This window comes from Phaethon lepturus, unplaced genomic scaffold, assembly GCF_000687285.1.
Source record: "Phaethon lepturus isolate BGI_N335 unplaced genomic scaffold, ASM68728v1 scaffold6496, whole genome shotgun sequence".
NCBI classification, from domain to species: Eukaryota; Metazoa; Chordata; class Aves; order Phaethontiformes; family Phaethontidae; genus Phaethon; species Phaethon lepturus.
In genome coordinates this window covers 100,749-119,688 of record NW_010545465.1, presented here as the reverse complement: position 1 = coordinate 119,688, position 18,940 = coordinate 100,749, and the positions used below count along the sequence as shown (strand labels likewise).

Here is an 18,940-nt window from a genome sequence, read left to right as displayed (position 1 = left end):
TCTTATTGATGAGATAACTCAGAGAAATAGAAGGTGACAGTGCCATTACGGGGGGATTACACTGAGGCTGGGAGAGAGCAGGATCGTTGAGTGTGGGGGTATTTTCTGCGGGTGGTGGATGGCATTGGTTAAGGCTATGGGGGGGGGGCACTCCATTTTATCTTATTTCTCATGAAATTACAGCACGTTTCCTCACGTTTTGGAAGCTGAATCTGTCCTCATTCTCACAAACCTAACCCTTCTCCCATTACCTTCACAGTCTTCCTAAGCATCTAAGAACAGCCTGAATGTTTTACATCAAATGTTACAAAGTCAAGGGGAAGGTTTTATACAGACACTCCTTGTGAGACTTGCCTATATTTCTGCTGGTTTTAGCTGTGAATCTCCAAGCTGACAAGTGCTGTCCATGGGGGTGGGATGCCGTGGGGCAGGCTGAAGTCCTGCTCATCCCCCATGATGGTGCTGCTGGTGTGGGGTGGGCAACTCCAGGCTGTGCGGGGCCAGCAGGGCCGCCGCCTCTGGGGTCTCAGAGGGACAGTTGCTCAGCTGATAAGAGTCACTGGAGCAGCCACCATGACTGGGGGTGTTTTGCCCAAGCTGGAGATCTGCTCCTGGGCTTCTGTGGCTGCATCTCTGCTTTTCAGGTTAGGGCAGCTCTGCATTGCCAAATGGTTGTCCGATCTCCCACAGACCACAGCTGTCCCTTCATGTAAGCTTTGAAGGGTCTCAGACCTTTTACTCATTGCTGGTTAGATGATCAGGATACAATGGGGTTTTCTTTGATCTGAATTAAAGCTGTCTTTTTGAGTGAAGGCTCTCAGGCGAACATGCATGCAGAAATGCAACTTCCTCTCTACTTTTCAACCAGGAAGTTCCTGCTACTTTGAAATAAACTCTTACAAGATTTTATTTCCCCCAAATACTCAGATCCTTCTGTCTTCCAGTTTTGTTTTCATGCATTTTCAGATAGACCAAGTATTTTTTTTTTGTTGCCACAATGAGAGTAATCCACTCGTGCTGTGTATTGGACAAAACCAAATACGTATGGAAAATAAGATTTCTATTTGATTCCCTCAATAAAGGGTTTTCGACAATGCAAACTGTGTTTGTTACCATGTAGTCATGGATGTGGCTGTTTTAATGAGATGGCAAAATAGGAGAAAGATAACGCGAAAACCACGTTCTCGTTGGAGAACCACTTTTATTTTGATTATCCCCTTGTAAGGGAGATACATATGTTTTGTGTGGTTCTGGATCCTAAGCTGTCCACACAAATATGAAATGATTAAATGGAGCAGCAATAAGCAGTGGCCTGTAAGTATTGCCTGGTGAGAGATAATACTGTAGCTCTCTAATTGGCTCTCTACCAGCATACAGTGTGACTGATTTCAGCTGTAGCATTACCAGTCTTGCTTCCCCCAGCACTATTATCTCACAGTGACACTTCCATTACTCTGAACGGAGAAAGATGAACGTCACCTGTCAGGGGCTGGTTAATTGTGTTGCTAGATGTATGTTACCAGGGCGCAGGTTGGACATTTATGAACATAACTGCTTCCTCTGATGTCCACCATCCTTCAACGATCGATGCAGCTCTTACAGTAAGCGCATAATTGAGTGAAGGCACTTACCACTGAGGGGCCGAAGATGAGCCCGTTGCACAAGTTTCATTGTCCATACATTCAGCACAAATGAGCTGATATCTGCCCTTTATTGTGTGTTGCTTTGTGGAAATAGAAACTAATGTGCCACTTTCATTTGTTTTCTAGATAAATGGCCAAGATGTCCAGAATCGGGAAGAGGCAGTGGCATTGCTCTCCAGCGAAGAATGCAAGAAAATCATTTTGCTGGTTGCAAGACCGGAGATGCAGGTTAGACTAAATAGATGCACTGAGCCAGAACCTGGGTTATACCGTACATTCACTGTCACTGTAAGTAATGAACTGATGAGAAATAGGAATGCCAAAGTTCCTGACAAAAGGATGAAACAACTAATTGCAGAGCTTTGCCCCTGTTTAGCCAACAAAGAAAATAACATGATATTGCTAGGGCTTGCTTTCCCCAAACTAAACAATTCCTTTCCAGCAGACAGAATGAGCAGGGATACAAATAAAGCTGACAGCACTAATATGATATTAGTAAAATATGAAGTAGGACTTGAAAACTACATATTACTCATTAGATGATTCTTATTTGTTCTGGGGATAAATTTCCCATACTTACCCGAGTCATTTATGTGAACTTACACAAAGCTGCAGCTGGTCATTGGTGATGTCTCTTTTTATCCTATGCACTTATAAGCAGGCATTTAAACTGTTCATTTATGTTCCAGTTACGGGACTTTCACCACATTCAGCTGGAATGTGGTGAAAACCTGGATCTAACTATTTTCAAAGCACCCTGGTCACAAAAACCTGCTTGTCTCTTGGGAGGTGCATTTTCAAAAGCTTTTAGAAACATTTATATGATTTTAAAAATAACATTATGCCAATGCCAAGAATCTTGCCATGACAAGAATTTTTTATATCATTGCAGGGGGCAGATGTTAGGTTGATCATCAGACTAAAGGAGAAGTAGAGTAGTAGAAGAAGAGTACTGTTCATACTTCCCTTTATATTCTGTTTATAGGCCATTGCAAAGCAAAAGACATTATATTGTCACTGTTCGCTCCATCTGCCAACAATTCAAAGTTGGTTATGTTGCTATTTGTCTCTTATGCTATTGATCTGATATTTCTCAGTCTCGCTAGCTGCATACTCTGTATAAATTAAATTGAGTAAGTGTAATTCTGTGCCACTCGAAATCTCTACTTGAGTAGGGTAGTTATAAAAGATTCACAATTCATTTCCTTTATGTTTTTCAGGAATCTAAACAATTCCCATAAAACTGGTGACATAGTACCGCAAAAAAAGCTATGCATCAATTTATATTGCAAAATTGTAGTCTTCACTGTAAGTTGCAGAATTTTTGAAAGAGTTATTTCAATATTATTCTTACTATTTTTTACTGAGATTTTGTTTTCCAAGTAGAGAATAGAAGCCCACCAACTTACAAAATACATGCCCAGGGAAAGTTCATTCTCTGTATTTGTTTAGACAGGTCTACATGAAAAAGTTACAGCAATACAACCTAAGGAATTACTTAGCTGTACTAATATAGCCTCCCATTTGGATGCTTCTTTGAAATTACAAAAGTGTGTTTTGGGCTGGGTTTTTGGCTTTGGTGGTTTTTTTGTTTGTTTGTTTGTTTAATTTATGGTTTTTTAAGAACATAGTCATACAAAAATGAAGAAAAAGACATAGTATGTCAGAAATCAGGCTGCCCACAAAGTAATTTCTGCTAGTTGTGTTGCTTTGGCTCCAGTAAAAGAGAGCAGGATTAAGCAGGCTTTTTTTTCTAGATAGAAAATGGTAATGGCAGTTTTGCAAACTTGAAGGATGACTGCTGAGTGCATTCATTGGGTAACAGGGAAGAAAACCTTCTCTGATCATTTATTTGTGCAGTGACTACTGATGAATAATTAAGTTTTGAAACAGAGCACCGGAGGAGTGCACAACCTGTTTAATATGTAAACAAATGACACAGGCATGTGCATTCACATGTATGTGCACACAGTGTGTGTAATGCGCATGTATACTAAACTATATGTTATTTTTATTCTAAAAGCTGTAACATTACATAAGCATCCTCATTAGTTAGTTACTGGGTCTGCCACAATCAAAGCAACAGATTTACCCAAGTGAGATTCATCTTTCACCCTCCAGATTTGTTAATCTCTACTATTTCCTCAAATGAGGGAAATTCAACTTCATCCTTTATGGTAGAGGAAGGCTGTGTTCATGCTTTCCTTGGGGGAAAAAAACAAACAAGACAAGTAAACAGAACTAGTGGCCAGTACCAGATGTCCTCAAGAAGAAAGCCCCTTCTAATCCCGAAGTGTTAGAGTCTGGCTTTGCCAAGGGAAACGGTGAAAGGCTTATGTTCTTTATAAGAGGAAAGAGTTCATTGGCATGGGCAAAAACACATCAGAGTTTGTGAAGGAAACAGTGGTTTCCTGCCAGTATTCAGCTAGAAGTACCCACACAGCGTCAGTCACTCCTTGTGTAGCTTTGAACTACTACTCGCTGGTTTGGTGGAACTGTTCTGATTGGCATCTGTGGCCAGAGCTCTCCTGGCTTTGAGGCAGTGGTACTTCTGCTGTAGGTGTTGGCCTGTGTTACGTTGCTCTTGCTGTCTTGGGACATGAATAGTTGGTACTCTTGTGATTGTCTAATGCTGAGACTTTTACCTTTTAGCAGCTTTTTGTCACCTTCTTCCTCTGGTTCCTTCACTAGTGACAAAACAATAAGCGTTTCCTTCTGCTACGATCTCGTCGTTACAGTCAGGAGTGCCGCTGACCAGTATTTTCCTTTCCACCGCAGTGTGCCGTCTAGCAAGGGATGACAGACAGAAACGGCCGTGTGCCCCGTGCACACATGTGCAGTGAACAAAATGGGAGGAATAGCTTTTTAGGCCAGAGGTGCCTGTTTTATCAGTTTAGAAAGATGTGAAGGGTGGAAAGTGGGTGCAGGAAGAGGATATACGCACTTGACAGAAAACATAGCATCCCCTCCTGTCCTTTTGCAACACTGCCTTCACCAAATGTCAAAGTATTATTTTACACTCGGGGGAAAAAAGCAAACAAGGATAAGCCTTGCTTGCAGGCACACCATGAGAACAAAAATAACCTCCCTTCAAATTACCACATCCTTCTGTCACCCTCTTCTGTTTGTTTGTTTACCTGGAAGATCAATGGGAAAGCGGTGACAGAAACGCAACACACGGTTTCTATTGAGGTGGCGGCAGCAGGGCACAGCGCTGGGACGGAGGTTGTTAGAGGAAAGAGCCCGGTTGCCTCCTGGCCCTATTAGTAACGTTGCCGCTCTCCCAGCGCAGGGGCTCTTGGCGGTAATGAACATGACAGCTTCAGGATTATGTGCTGCGCCTTTCATACCTTTTGAAAGGAAATAATGTCTGTGCTGTGCAGTCTCCTTCATTATGAGAGAAAATCAGTCATATACTGTTTCAAGAAAGGATAAAAGGCCTGAGAGTCCCATTTTTTTTATCCTTCTTTTTCTTCTTCTCTTTTTGAGACGTGAACTCCTACCGCCTGGCTTTCTGAAGAGAATCATTAGGATAAAAAGAACTAGTCAGGCATTGCCATTTGGGTTTACCCTGTTTTAGCATGTGTCCTTGCTGACATAATATAATGTACTAATGTATTCTTTGCAGCTGGAAGAAGGGTGGCTGGATGATGAAAGGAATGAATTCTTAGAGGAGTTAAACTTGGAAATGTTGGAAGAACAGCATAATGAAGCGATGCAGTACACAGCCAATGAGGTGGAGCAGGTAGGACTGCTACTAAACATATCGTTTGAAATTTCGCTAGGTGTACTTTTTTATTAATAGAAAATTAAATGGTATGCTGTAAAATGGAGTCAAAGGCTTTGTTAGAATTCTGTCTCAAAAATGCTGTGAACTCCAGCATGCTGTAGGTAAGGAAAAGGAGAACTATAGATGCTTAGATGCAGTATCACAAGTTAGCAAACAATTTAGGAGGCTGTGATAAGTGCATATTTCTCATTTTCTCTGAACTCTCAGGATGATATTGCTTTCTTTCTTTAATTCTGAAATGTTTGGGGTTTATGTTGTTATGTTTTATGTGAATTTTTTTTTAATTAATTGTATCGATGTGGCACCTAGAGCTCCAAGTGGAGATGAAGTCCCTCTTGTTGTATGTGTGTGAGGTATGAGCCAGCCCTTGCACCAGGGAGCTTGCAAAACAAGATGGAAGAGGTATTTAAAATAAACAACAGGTGTTTTGGTAATACAAGTGTATTTTTCTTTTACCAACACCACACAGCTCAGCATTTGTTTTGTTAATGGAGACAAATAAGCACACTGTTAGCATAGTCTCAGCTTGCTACTATCCCAACTTTTACCAGCCTGTATGTGCTGTAAGCGGTGTGACTATGGCAAAGTTGCCTGTGCACCCCCAGCCCTACAGTTTCATCAAGGGATGGGTCTTCTGAGTTGTAATTCATTGTAGAAGGCATAAGTGACCTTATCCACACCTGAACCAGATGATCTGTCAGCATGCACACCTCTGTAGAACCAAGAAAATAAAATCCAATTTCATCTCTTGGCTTATGTGTACGTGCAGCTGGAGAGAAACTGGTTTTCCACCCACAGAAATTTGTGACTTACAGTTTTTTCCCCATTCTGAATTGCTCGAAAGCACAGCCTGAGGCATTTTTCTTTGAAGTGAAGAGAGGGAGAAAGACTGTCAGAGTCTTCCTTCTTCTAGAAACCAGGGAGCTTATTTGGCTAACAGGAGACCTGGCTTCAAATACCTCACCACCTGGTCCAAACTGGGGGCCTGAATGTGCATCTAGTCTCTTTCCTCCTCACCTCCCCTCCAGCCTTGACGCTATTGACTGGGTGATAGCTCCTATTAAAGCTATTCACTGTACATAAATTAAATACTCATTGGGACAGACACAGTGCCAGAATAATTAAGTCAGTTATGTGGAATATGATAGACCAGATCACAAATCCTTGATCTTACACGCATTTAATTATTTACACAAAGTGGAATAACTCCAGGGTCAGAGGTGAAGTGAGCTGTGCAATAGGATTTATAGCGGCCTTTTAGTTATGACCCTCTTTTCCAGGCAGTGATCCAAGCCTCAGTTTCCCAGGTTAAATCTGCTAACTACTGCACTGCTAGCTACTTTGAACTGATATTTGGCATCTTGTTTATTTTTTTAATGACAGATTTTATCTCAGATAGCAAAAGATGCTCTGTGAAGAACAAGTGTTCTTTCTGACAGGAAAATTTCCTTTGCACAGTGACATTTTCACACAAACCCCCACATCTGGAGGAGATTCTTGAGCAGGTCTATCTACAAACTGCTACTAGCCCCTGACGTGACATGTTGGGGCCTCTAAAATCACTTCACAATTGTGACCTTCCACTCCCAAGTTCTTGTCAAGCTTTGGCTTTTTCACTGAATTGGGTTGCAGATAGTGCTAATTATTGAACAGCGGTGTTCTGTGAAGTGGTTTCACAGAAGCCATAGAGATTGCTCATTCTCCATTGGGATCTATACTAAAGATAGGGTGTTTTCCCTGTTGAGATTTTACATTACTGTAGAAGAGAGCTACACTTGAAAAAATTATGGTCATTTGTGCTCTGTCAGTGTCTGATGTTGGGTTGCTTGAAGTATTGTAGGACAGCCAGACATTTCTTTGCCCTTCTGATGAGTGATTGAATCGACCAAATGCAGCTTGGTGTGTAATGGGCCGTCAGTAATTTGTGACAGCTGCTGTCTCTCTAGACTCTATGTACTGACGCGGCAAGTTGGAAAAGTGGTTCTTTACTCCTTGTTAGGCTGGGAAACCTAGCATTTTCCTGAGGTGAATCATATAATCCAGTAGAGCAGTGAAACCACTCTCATCGCAGCTGCCAGTGGCCAAGCTGAGTATCTTCAAGCTCCCTGGTTGACCATGGAGATTTCACTCTAATGCCAGCCTTGATTTTTGTGAACCAAAACAGAGTCCTCTGGCTTCGTAATCATCTGTTGTCATGAATCTTGCGAGCTGCAGAAATGACTACACACTGTAGCAGAATATGGTTCCAAATACGAGTTTGTTTTACAGAATGCCATTTTAATATTTAGTTTGAGCTGTCGCAGAAAAATCTGGTCCGGTTTGTAATAGAAGAATTGAGTAGATAGTCGTTGTCTTTTCTGTATGTTTTTGAGCCACTCTACAGAATTTAATCAAGAATTGTATCTTCTCTGTATAGAATAGTCCAATAAACCTCAAGGAAAGATGTGATTCTCCATTTTTTACAACTCATTGTATTCCTTCCCCGTTACAACATCGTGGTTCATTGTGCAGCAGAGATAACTTTCAGAAGAATACCGTATATTTGCCATGCAGAAATTCTTACCAGTATCGTGGAATATATCAAAACCTATTAAGAAGAGAAAGAATAGGATAAAAAAATTCATTCAAGTTCATTCAAAGCTGAAATGCAGTGAAAATATCTGGGGGAAATTCTTTTTTGATAGAGGCCCATTTTAAAAGAACAGCGTTGTTTGCAGAAGAGCAAACACCCTTTTAGTGCACCACTGAAATCAATCCCAATCTTCCCTCATGGCTGGAGTAGCCCGTGGGTAACCTGCCCCTGGAGATTCCTTTCGCTGTGGTCAGTCTCCCTCTCGCTGTCAGAGACTGACCAGAGCCCAGCAGCTACAGTTCTTAAAACCTTCAACTGAATCTCACTGCCTTCAAACTTTAGTAGCAGCCTGGGTTTTGAGTCCCAATATATATCGTAAGTTGTAAAATGGGAATAGAACAGTGCATGAATTCCTGCAAGATTAGCCATTTTATAGACATGAATGCTTGCTGGAGCTGAAATGCGGAATCATTTGAGGTTCATTTATTGCTTGATTGTATGCACCGCCAGCTTTGCCTTCTCATTATCTGAGTTCTCACTGCAAAGATGAGGCCTAAGGAGCCCTTTGGTATTTCAAACAGATATAATTGTAGAAGAGATTGACAATGTAAGTTTGAAAACAAACACTTTGTTTGGAATAGATAATAGATAACACTGACAAAAGCAACGCACTGACAATTGGAGACTCTCTTGCTTTTCAGAAGGGACTTAACCTGGAATTAGGCTTACTACCTTTCAAAACAAAATTAAAATTAAAATCATCGCACGGTGTAAAAGACTGCTCAGTCTGCACGGGTTTAGAAGCTCTGGCAAGCATGACAAGTCCAGGACAGAAATGCCAGGAGCTACCTTCCTTGAGTCAGAGTGGATATTTTAAAACATGCGGTACAATAAATATCTGTATTACCTTCCATTTTCTTAATTGAACTAGCTGAAAGTATCCACATACTGGGGAAAGATTTATCGTGATATGGATGTCTGCTTTAGGTTGAGAAGAATCTGATTGTACAGGCACTTGTTTCTTCCTGACAGGGAGGGGAACCCAAAGTGACTACCTGACATTCAGGTGCCTGAGCCATAGAGATTTACATTTGGTGAAATCAATCCCACCCATCTGATTTCTGTTAGACTGGAAAGATGCGGTCTGCTTTATTTACGTCTTTTGTGTGTGTATGTTAATTATGGATAGTGTAACTTGAGTACATGGCAGTGTATTATATTCACTTAGTCTAAATCAAGTGGAAGTTGAAGGAGCAAAGCTTAAATTGTTGATAGAAGTGGTGTGCAAGACAAGAGACGCTAATTCTTAAGGTCTTGATTGCGTCGGCCTGAACTGCGAAGTCTGTTGCCAACACCTATACAAATACATTTTTTTTATTACATATATTAAGGGATATTTTCAGAAGTGCTTAAATATGTGCTTTGTTGGTGTGGCACCATGCTGGAGACATCAGAGGAAGCATCATGGGGCTGAGCTCCTGTAAGCTGTGTAACTGTGCTAACACAGTGCGGATAAGCCACCCTCTTCAGGGAGTAAGATGGATTTAGTCATATGAATGCAAGTTGTGCTATGTCACTCACCCTCAGGGTCAGAGAGCCGATCCTGGCCCTCCTTGTTTGCTAACGTGAATGGAGCTCTGCTTTTGGGGCAAGCACTCGAATCCCTGCCTGTTCTGCAGCACAGCCCTCCCAGTGTCTGCTGGAGCTGTTCTCCCTCGTGTCAGTAGTTAACTGTTTTCCAGAGCAGTGGGAAACATGGCTTACACAGTGCATGGTTGCAGTGTATGTGACCCAGGCTGGAGTCACTTCTCTGCTGAAAGGTTTGGAGGCAGAGGAGGTCAATGCAAGGTAGAGCAGCTCCAAAGTGGGTGAGAGAAGGCACCAGAATAGCTTATGTAGCAGCACTCACCGGGCGGAGGTAAACTAGAAAAATATGAAATTAAACTTAAATCTCCAGCATTCCTGGTGAATGCCCTGGCCACTTGGCTGGTTGGAGTGCTCTTCTTTCTGGTTACTCTTGGTTTTCATGAAGAATTCTCTAGACACTGGGTTTTTCCTCTGTGTGTAAAATGTGGTATTTTGGAACTCTTACTAAACAGGTGATGTGGGAAGATATTGCATTCCCACCATTTCTCCAGCTGCTCCTGAAAATGGAAAGTGCTGCAGCCACTTTGGAAAAATATAACAAGAGCCTTAATAAAAGGCTTCCAATATACTTTATAGTCCTCCACAGCAATGCATAGACTGGGGAGAGAAAGATGAATGATAATTACAGAACAACTCTGCAATAGTTAGTTATTTAGAGTGTTATTGGTACTACTCGTCATATCACTTTTTCCTGTGACAACAAGATACCCTTGTTTTTAAAGCAGATAAGCAGAAAGATCTGAGAGATTCTCAGATCGGGAAAATACATACCACTCAATTTTTTAAAACTTGGAGAATTTTCATGAAAGTCTGCCTTTGTCCCTTGCAGTTCCAAAATCTAGTTTCTAGAAAATTCTAACCCTACAACATCAAGAAACATGGAACCTTTGCATTCCAAACCCTGGAATAATGCTGAATACATTCTGTCCCATGATGTTTAAATTCAAGGAGAAAGTTTCTCCCCATTTAGGGAGAGTGAGAGATAGTAATTGGCACATTGTCAGTGTGGCTGCCAAAGCTACATGAAAATTACACATTTATTGTGCAGTTTGTTATCAGCTGCACATGGTACGTGCAAAGGATGAGTATAAAATCTATGCTACGATGTTAAAGAGAAGCTTTTCTTTGCAGGTCTTGCTTGACAACAAATTCCTAAAACACTTTTTCAGAAATTTTTAACTGGCCTGTCAGAGACACTGAATTCTTCAGGTGTTGTGTTTCTTTCAATATTTATTCTATTCCACTATTACATTGTATTTGGGGGGTGGAGGTTATTTTTGGTTTTCTGAGACTAGGCCATTATTTTTTCCTAACAACTGAAGAAAGGAAACCAGTTGAAGGGTGTGTGATCATGAGGTGCACATGAAGAGAGGAAAGGATGAGATAGGAGGCACATTTTCATCCTGTTTTACTGTCTGTCAAAGTAAAGAAAAAGGGAATCATGACAGTGGCCTCTTTGAGTTTGTTACATTCTTTCACTGGGTGCACTGTACCTTTTTTCTCCCTTCATTATTACTACCATTATAACTAATTATGCAATTATACCTCCTAAAAGAGAAACAGCATTTGATTGGTACTATGTACACTTAAATATTTAGCAAACAGGCCATATAAATTGCACTTGTTGTTATTGCTCTGTAAGAGGAATAGGGGGGAATTCTTTGCTTATCTAGTTTGAAAAATAAAAAGCATCTGTCTCTTCAGAGAGGTATTATCTCACATTCTTCGAGAATATAAATAGGTTAGGTACAATGAGTGGAGTGTGAATTAAACAACAGCCTAAAAGCTTGACATTATGCCCATGGCGAGCACTCAGTGTTGTTCGGCGCTTAATGGTAAAAGGCTGCTTTTATTTCTAAGGGACATAAACTCTAACTAGGGAACAAAAATGGTCTCGAGGGATGCAATGCAGAGAGGTCTACTTGAGCAAAACCTTAGAATTCAAAATGAACAGTCTTTCAGAAAAAGACTACTGGAAGCAAGAAGTGTGAGACAGAGCCATGGAGGTTGTAGTGTAACAGGCTAGCCCTCTGCAGGCTTCAACCCTGCCTGTCCCCATGGAGCAAACAAGTTCACTGGTTAAAAAAAAAAAAGCCCCACTAACGAAAGTAGTCTTTTTGCACCCTCTTAGATTCCACTAGCCATTGTTTCATTGGTGCTTGCTCTATTTTTTTGAAGTGATACAGTACTGAAGCTTTTTCTGAAGTTTGAGAAGATTCCGGCTCCTCCAGTCTCTGGCCATAATCCAGAATCAAAAACAGTGCACCATCTGGTGATCATTATCTTTAAGCACTGCAAAGAGATGGCTTAGCTAGAGAGGGAAATATTTCTTTGCAGACTTTAGAAGATATGTCACTAGTGCTGTAATTCATCTACTTCACTCAGTATGGCCACCACAGCGTGATTCTCAGATACATTTAAAAGCCATGAGCAGTAGGACTGCTGCTTAGTGATCTGTTTTAATTCGGCTTAAATCAGATCCCAGCTGTTTAAGCAAAATAAAGCTGAAAAATATTCTCATGTAATATGGTCCGCATTTGATAATCATTTTGGTTTGCTCATTTTTTTAGCCAAAGAAACATGAAGAGGAGGATGGCACTACAGACACTGCGACCTCATCATCCAACAATCATGAGAAGGACAGTGGGGTGGGACCTACAGATGAAAGTCTGCGTAATGACGAGAGCTCGGAGCAAGAAAATGCACCTGAGGAGCAGAGCAGCGCTACCCTGCAGAGCAAACGGGAGCTGGGCCACAGCCAAAATACGTTAGGAAGCGTTGAGCTCCAGTGCAATGAAAGCTTTGTGTCTGGGGAATACATTGAGTCTGATTTCATAGGAAACCCAGAAGAGGAATGTGAAAGGTTTCGGCAGCTGTTGGAACTGAAGTGCAAAATTCGAAACCACGGGGAGTATGACCTGTATTACTCAAGCAGCACTATAGAGTGCAACAGAAGAGAACAAGATGGAGTGGAGCATGAGCTGCAGCTACTCAATGAGGAACTGAGGAACATTGAACTCGAATGTCAGAATATTATGCAAGCTCACCGGCTCCAGAAGGTGAGGGATCAATATGGAGACATTTGGGCTTTACATGACGAAGGGTTCAGGAATTATAACACCAGCATAGATGTACAAAGAGGCAAACTGGATGACATCATGGAGCACCCTGAGAAGTCCGACAAGGACAGTTCCAGTGCCTACAACACAGCCGAAAGTTGCAGGAGCACTCCACTGACAGTGGAGCGATCCCCCGATAATTCTCTCCAGAGGATGATCAGCATCACAAACAGGAAAAACCTGAGGAGCACAATCGTGGCTAATCAGTCATCCTCAGGACAAAGCAACAGGGAGACAACCTCAGCCAAAACCAAACCCACTGAGCAAAACAGTGCTGCTGAGGATGCAGTGCTGGCATCAGAAAGCAGCAAATTCACAGACCAGGAAAAGCAGGGCAGCGAGCACATTCCCTACCTGTCTCCATATCACAGCTCTTCTTACAGGTACGGGAATATACCTGCTCATGCAAAGCATTATCAAAGCTATATGCAACTGATCCAGCAGAAGTCTGCTGTGGAGTACGCCCAAAGCCAGCTCAGCCTGGTGAGCATGTGCAAAGACTCGCAGAAGTGTGCGGAGCCCAAGATGGAATGGAAAGTGAAAATAAGGAGTGATGGGACGAGGTATATCACAAAGAGACCAGTTCGAGACAGAATCCTGAAGGAACGTGCCTTAAAAATTAAAGAGGAGCGGAGTGGGATGACGACAGATGATGATACGATGAGTGAGATGAAGATGGGTCGCTACTGGAGCAAAGAAGAGCGGAAGCAGCATTTGGTGCGAGCTAAGGAGCAGAGGAGGCGGCGGGAGTTCATGATGAGGAGCAGGCTGGAGTGTCTTAAAGAAAGTCCACAGAGTGGCAGCGAGGGCAAAAAGGAAATTAACATTATTGAACTGAGTCACAAAAAGATGATGAAAAAGAGAAACAAGAAAATCTTGGACAACTGGATGACAATCCAAGAACTGATGACACACGGTGCTAAATCTCCAGATGGCACAAGGGTACATAATGCCTTTTTATCAGTTACTACTGTATGAACGCAACTTCTTTCAGAGAGTATACTACCAGTTTAGGTAGAGTACGATTGCCTCGTTCAATGTGGCATTTTTATATATTTTGTGACTGTTTATAGTTTGACCTTTTTTGTAAGCAAAATTACCTGGTAATTTTTAATTTGTTTTTCATATAACAGTACCTTCTTTATCTGGCAGTCTTTCTTTATCCTGCAATATATTCATATTATTCGTTTCTAGAAAAAAAAAGAAAAAGAAAAACAAAACAAAAAAAATGGAGAAGCCAATTAATTTCTTAACCTAATACATATCCTGTAAGTTAAGATCTGGATTTATTTCTCTAGTTTTCTTTTTTTCTACTTTAGTAACAATACAATACCAAAACAAAATGCTTTATACTGTATCCTTGGCTTAACGAGTTTTAAAGTTTTACATCTTAGATTGCATCTGTTTATAAATCATATGCCACATCCCATCATATAGATAAGAATGACATTTTTCCAACAACACATTGTACAGTACATTTAATCTGTAAATTACAATTGTATTTGTCCAAGTAAAGTGTAGGTGGGCAATTCTCCTGTGTTATGTAGTGGCATTGGTCATGTAGCTGGGCGGTATGTGATAATTGTGAAGATGAAAGAGAAATAAATTATTGCTTATCTTTAAGAAAAAAAAAGTCAAGAGTTCTTTGATTTAAATTGATCATTTGCCTTTAAAGGATTGCCTTTAAAGGATCAGTCATTTCACTATGCATGATATTTACAGCGTATAGAGATTTCAGGAATACAGGATACCATAGACTAGTTCTTATGAATTAGCCTTTAATTTTGCAGAACACAGAAGGGTCTTTCTGGCTTTTTGTTCCCTGCTATTATTAGTTGATTGAATGATTCAGTGATACATTACTGTGTTGTATGCTGTCAGTTAACTACTGTGGGTCCTTTCCCTGGCTGAGCTAGACATTTGTTCCACACATACAGAACATAAACAGAGCACATACCTAACTATGAGCCAAATCTCATGCAAGAAAAACTAGCAGCGGCTGTCTGAGTTAAGGAAATATAGAGAATGAAAGGCATCTAAATGAGTTAAGGGTTTAACTTTATTGTTGAGGAGCATCCAAGTCTTTTGGAAGAGCCCCAGTGGGAGCTGGCTGGGGCTCGGGAGCAAGGCCAGCTTGCTGCCTGGCTGCCTGATGGAGTAGGGTGTCATCTCTCCTTGTCTCTCCCTGCAGCACAGGCACCGCGGCTCCCACTGGGGCATCTTCTGAGCCGCTGCTGCTGGCACCCCAGTGAGTTACAGCAAGCTGAAATGACTGGTCCGGAGCAGTCAGTGGGGTTGAAGACTTTGCCCAATAGCCCCATTTTCATTGTCTCTGTGCATGACTAGATGACCTTTAAAGGTCCCTTCCAACCCAAACTATCCAATGATTCTGTACTCACAGCAGTTCTTAACTGACTGAAGGGCTTTTGATAGCAGGATTAGATGCTGACGTCACTTGGCATCAGGCTTTAAAAGATACGCTTAAAGATGCAGAAAGGCACATTATAGTATTTCCAAATAATCCAGTTCTGGAAATTAATCATTTTTTTTCTAACCACTTCTGGCACGAGTAGGCATTGGCAGTGCTGTCTGCATCTCCAGGCATGTAAGTACCGTAAGAGCACTGCTCCCCAAGTGCTTAGGAAAATTATGCCACTGACAGTTCACAGTTTGATAACCAGAAAATTCTCCCGACCAGACTCAGGGAAACATCATGCTAAATCCTCATTAAACATACAGCTATTCACGTGCAATGAAGAATACTTCCACTGTTTTTTGTTAAATTAGAAAGACTGTGGAATCCAAGTCCAGAGAGGGTCACAGGGTGATACAGTCCTGCTTCAAGGGGCTGTTACCAGATTGTCCCTCCAGCTGAGCCAGGGAATTGACTTTTACTAACCTAAATTACCTGGAAAGGTACACATTCTTCTTCTGGAGACATCAAAGCACAGAGATTTGGCTGTTTCCCTCACATTCCAGTGATCACACTCCTAAAAACAGGTCTCATTCCTAATCAGAGTTCAGCTGCCATTAGCTCCAGATAATGGCTACTGTTACGCCTTTCCCTTAGACACAGTACTTACTATTTTCTTCCCATTATTAAATCATGACGCAGAGCTCCTCTCAAACTAACTATTATGACACACAAATTAAGAGAACAACCTGGATCTTCAGAAAATGTGGTATCATTATTTCATCACTGAGAAAGAAAATTAGGAAAACCCATGTCTGATTAAAGACCGAACTGGATGAGGGTGGAGGGTGTATTAAGTAGTAGAGAATAATTAGAGAAACAAATAAACAATATTTTTAGAGGTGATACATTAATAGGTTGTAAACAGAAATGCATCCAAATCTGAGGAACTCTGTCAAAATCTAGTGAGAGACAGAGAGAAGTCTGAGGGGTCATACAGCAATGCTGCTGGTGGCACACCGTGACATGGTTTCTAGCTCAGCACATCCCTGACGGACCTCAGCCACCTTCTCCCTCCTTCTTCATCTGCTGCAATCAGCACATCCGTGCCCAATTCTTAATCTGGGGGTTTCCCACCATGGTTTTCTCTCCTTTCTTCTTCTACAGTTATTAAGTGACATTACCTTTCTCCCCTAAGCAGCCTTTGGGAGAAGAAGTGTTGTGTTTTGCCCTGATGAAATGCCTCGATCATTTCTGCTAGCATGGAAAATAAACACATGAGCCCAGCGCAGGGCTGCGAGGCGGCCGAGGGTGGTGATGCAGAGGGGCTGAAGAGCAGGTGAGGGTTTCATTGGTCACTGCTCTCAGGTGGTTTCTCTGCAGGACAGGACTCGGCATTGGACTCCCTCATCCCAGCAGTTCGTCATCGGTGAAATCCAAGGCTGACATCTCACATGCTGCTTATTCCTGCATATACTTTTTTCCAAATGTCATAATTTTTAATGAGGAAAATAACATTCTGGCACCAAGGCAAATTAAAAGAGAAGAGGCACAATACATTTCACGTTGCCATAAATCTTTAAAGAAAAAAGACTTGTCCATTGTGAGAACTGTTTTTTTTCATATGAAGGAACATAAAAAAAAAATGCTTTCCAACTAGAACAAGACCAGATTTTGCTTAAGAGGGTTGCTTGCACCTCTGAGATGAAGAGCAGAAGGCAAGGAAGAGGAGCTGCATCGGTGTGTTATCATGGCCACATCACAGCTGGGGAAGAAGTTAATGTCCCACTCACCTGACCCCCAACCCAGTACCCAGCTGAGACCAGTGGGAGGTAGTTTGTCCTACAAAGCTAGCAAGATGGCCTTGTAAAAAGACTTGTCTTGAGTCACTTAACAACTGATAGTCAGCTGATTTAGGAGCATTGCTCACTATAAGTGAAGTTAAAATCTGTGGGATCCCTAGATCTTGCTCTCCAATGTAAGTGTCTTTAAAGGGAAAATTATATTTTTGGTACGATCGTGACAATAAACTAAACCTACTGCATCAGATTATTATGTTTTTCAAAAGAAAGAAACTGATAACACTATCTGAATTGAATGAGAGCAGTCAGAGATGAAATCTAGCCTGTGCTTGATGCATTGCCCTGTAAGAGGGCTGCAAGAATCTCAGAAGCAGTGATAGAGCAACCTTGGCTTTATGCTTTCTGAACTTGTGGGGATTGAATTATTCATTAATATTATGATGCCTGATTTTTTCCCTTTTTTATTTAACTAATGTTCACTTCCAACCCCCATTTCTTGGTACAAATTACAGAACAGCACCCTTGGTGCATGACATGGCTTTGGTGCTAAAATACTTCTTGACTCAAGGCTGGAACTACTCCAGTTTTTGTTTTACTTGGGTTCTTAACCTTTAAGCTGCTAATCACAAACGTGTATGTGCTAAGTGCTCTATTAATATCCATTTTATGGACCTATTGCTTTTTCAGAGCACTAGATGCTCTTGAGGAGCCAGGATAAAATGAATGCGATGGGGACTTGCATTTGGCTAAAGAAAAACAGAGCAACTGTCATAAACCTGGTGGTGTTACTCTCTGAGAGAGGCTGGCTAGCTAATGCCTGCTGGAGGAGAAAGGATATTGCAGAGAGATCATGAGCAGGTTTTTTTTTCTTTAAATGCCTTTGCTCTGAAGCATGTTTCTTTGTTTAAAGAAGCCATGGGTGGCTATTGCTGCATTTGTGAGGCTAAGCACTTTGCTCCACTTTTTAGTTACAGATAACTGCATCATTTATAGATTTTGCCCAGGTTTTCAGATGTCATCAGTCTTGCCCAAATATCAATCCTACCTGGACAGCTGACTGGCTTTGGATGGCATCTCTGAGACAAGGTGCAACTAATTTGTTCATCTCATGCTGATATTCCCTGCTGAAAACTTCTTTCTTCAATAAAGGTACAAAGATGTCCCAAAATAGTATCCTCTGACATCCCAAAATCCAGAAGTGACAGTGTCATCCAGGAGATCAGGGGTGTCCCAGCACAATGGGTTCTGGATGTACTCAGGGACCAGGAAAAGGCCATCAGCAATGCTTCACGGAGAAAATGTATGCCTCCTCCCACTCCAGATTAGTTCATGGTGTCGGTATGAACCTTTAACTTTCCTTTTTTGCATTTGGATTTTAAATTTGGTTTAAAATTTGAATTTCCTGGCTCTGTTAGCTCATGTTGCACTTTTAAGTCTCCTTCTTTCCTCCTTCTTTCCTCCTTCTTTCCTTCTCCTTTCCTCCTTCTTTCCTTCTTCTTTCCTCCTTCTTTCCTCCTTCTTTCCTCCTTCTTTCCTCCTCCTTTCCTTCTTTCCTTCTTCCTCTCTTCCTCTTTCCATCTCTCTCTCTCTCTTCTTCTTTCTTTTTTAAGCAAGACTTTTCTGAACTTGAAAGGTAATAAATATTGGAGGGGGTTTTCATTAAAAGAAGTAATTTTCTTCTCACCGATCAGCTTATCAACACAAATGCAAACCCTTGTCTGACTGTAGCTGTAGGTTTCCATCTCTAGTCAATATGAGGTGATTTGGTTCATTTGGGACATATTTCCTATGCCAGTTGAAGCTCATTCTGCTGACGTGCTGCAAATGTCTTTGGTGACGTCTCTGTACAGGGTGCCTTTTTAAGCCTTGGAGGAAAGGAAGACCTTTTAAAACATATGTTCTCTTGCTTGTGAGACACACAGTAACATACACAATGCATATTAACCCAAATGCT

General features: G+C 41.4%; 1 protein-coding gene across 1 annotated transcript in view; it reads left to right on the top strand.

The window, feature by feature from the left end:
- Nucleotides 1-14,251, top strand: part of PDZRN4 (PDZ domain containing ring finger 4) — a 50,541-nt gene extending 36,290 nt beyond the window's left edge. The window contains 3 exon segments of the mRNA XM_010288953.1: nt 1,770-1,871; nt 5,272-5,388; nt 12,223-14,251. Coding sequence (XP_010287255.1) covers nt 1,770-1,871; nt 5,272-5,388; nt 12,223-13,749 — 1,746 coding nt within the window. The 3' untranslated portion in view covers nt 13,750-14,251.
- Nucleotides 14,252-18,940: the final 4,689 nt, after the last annotated feature.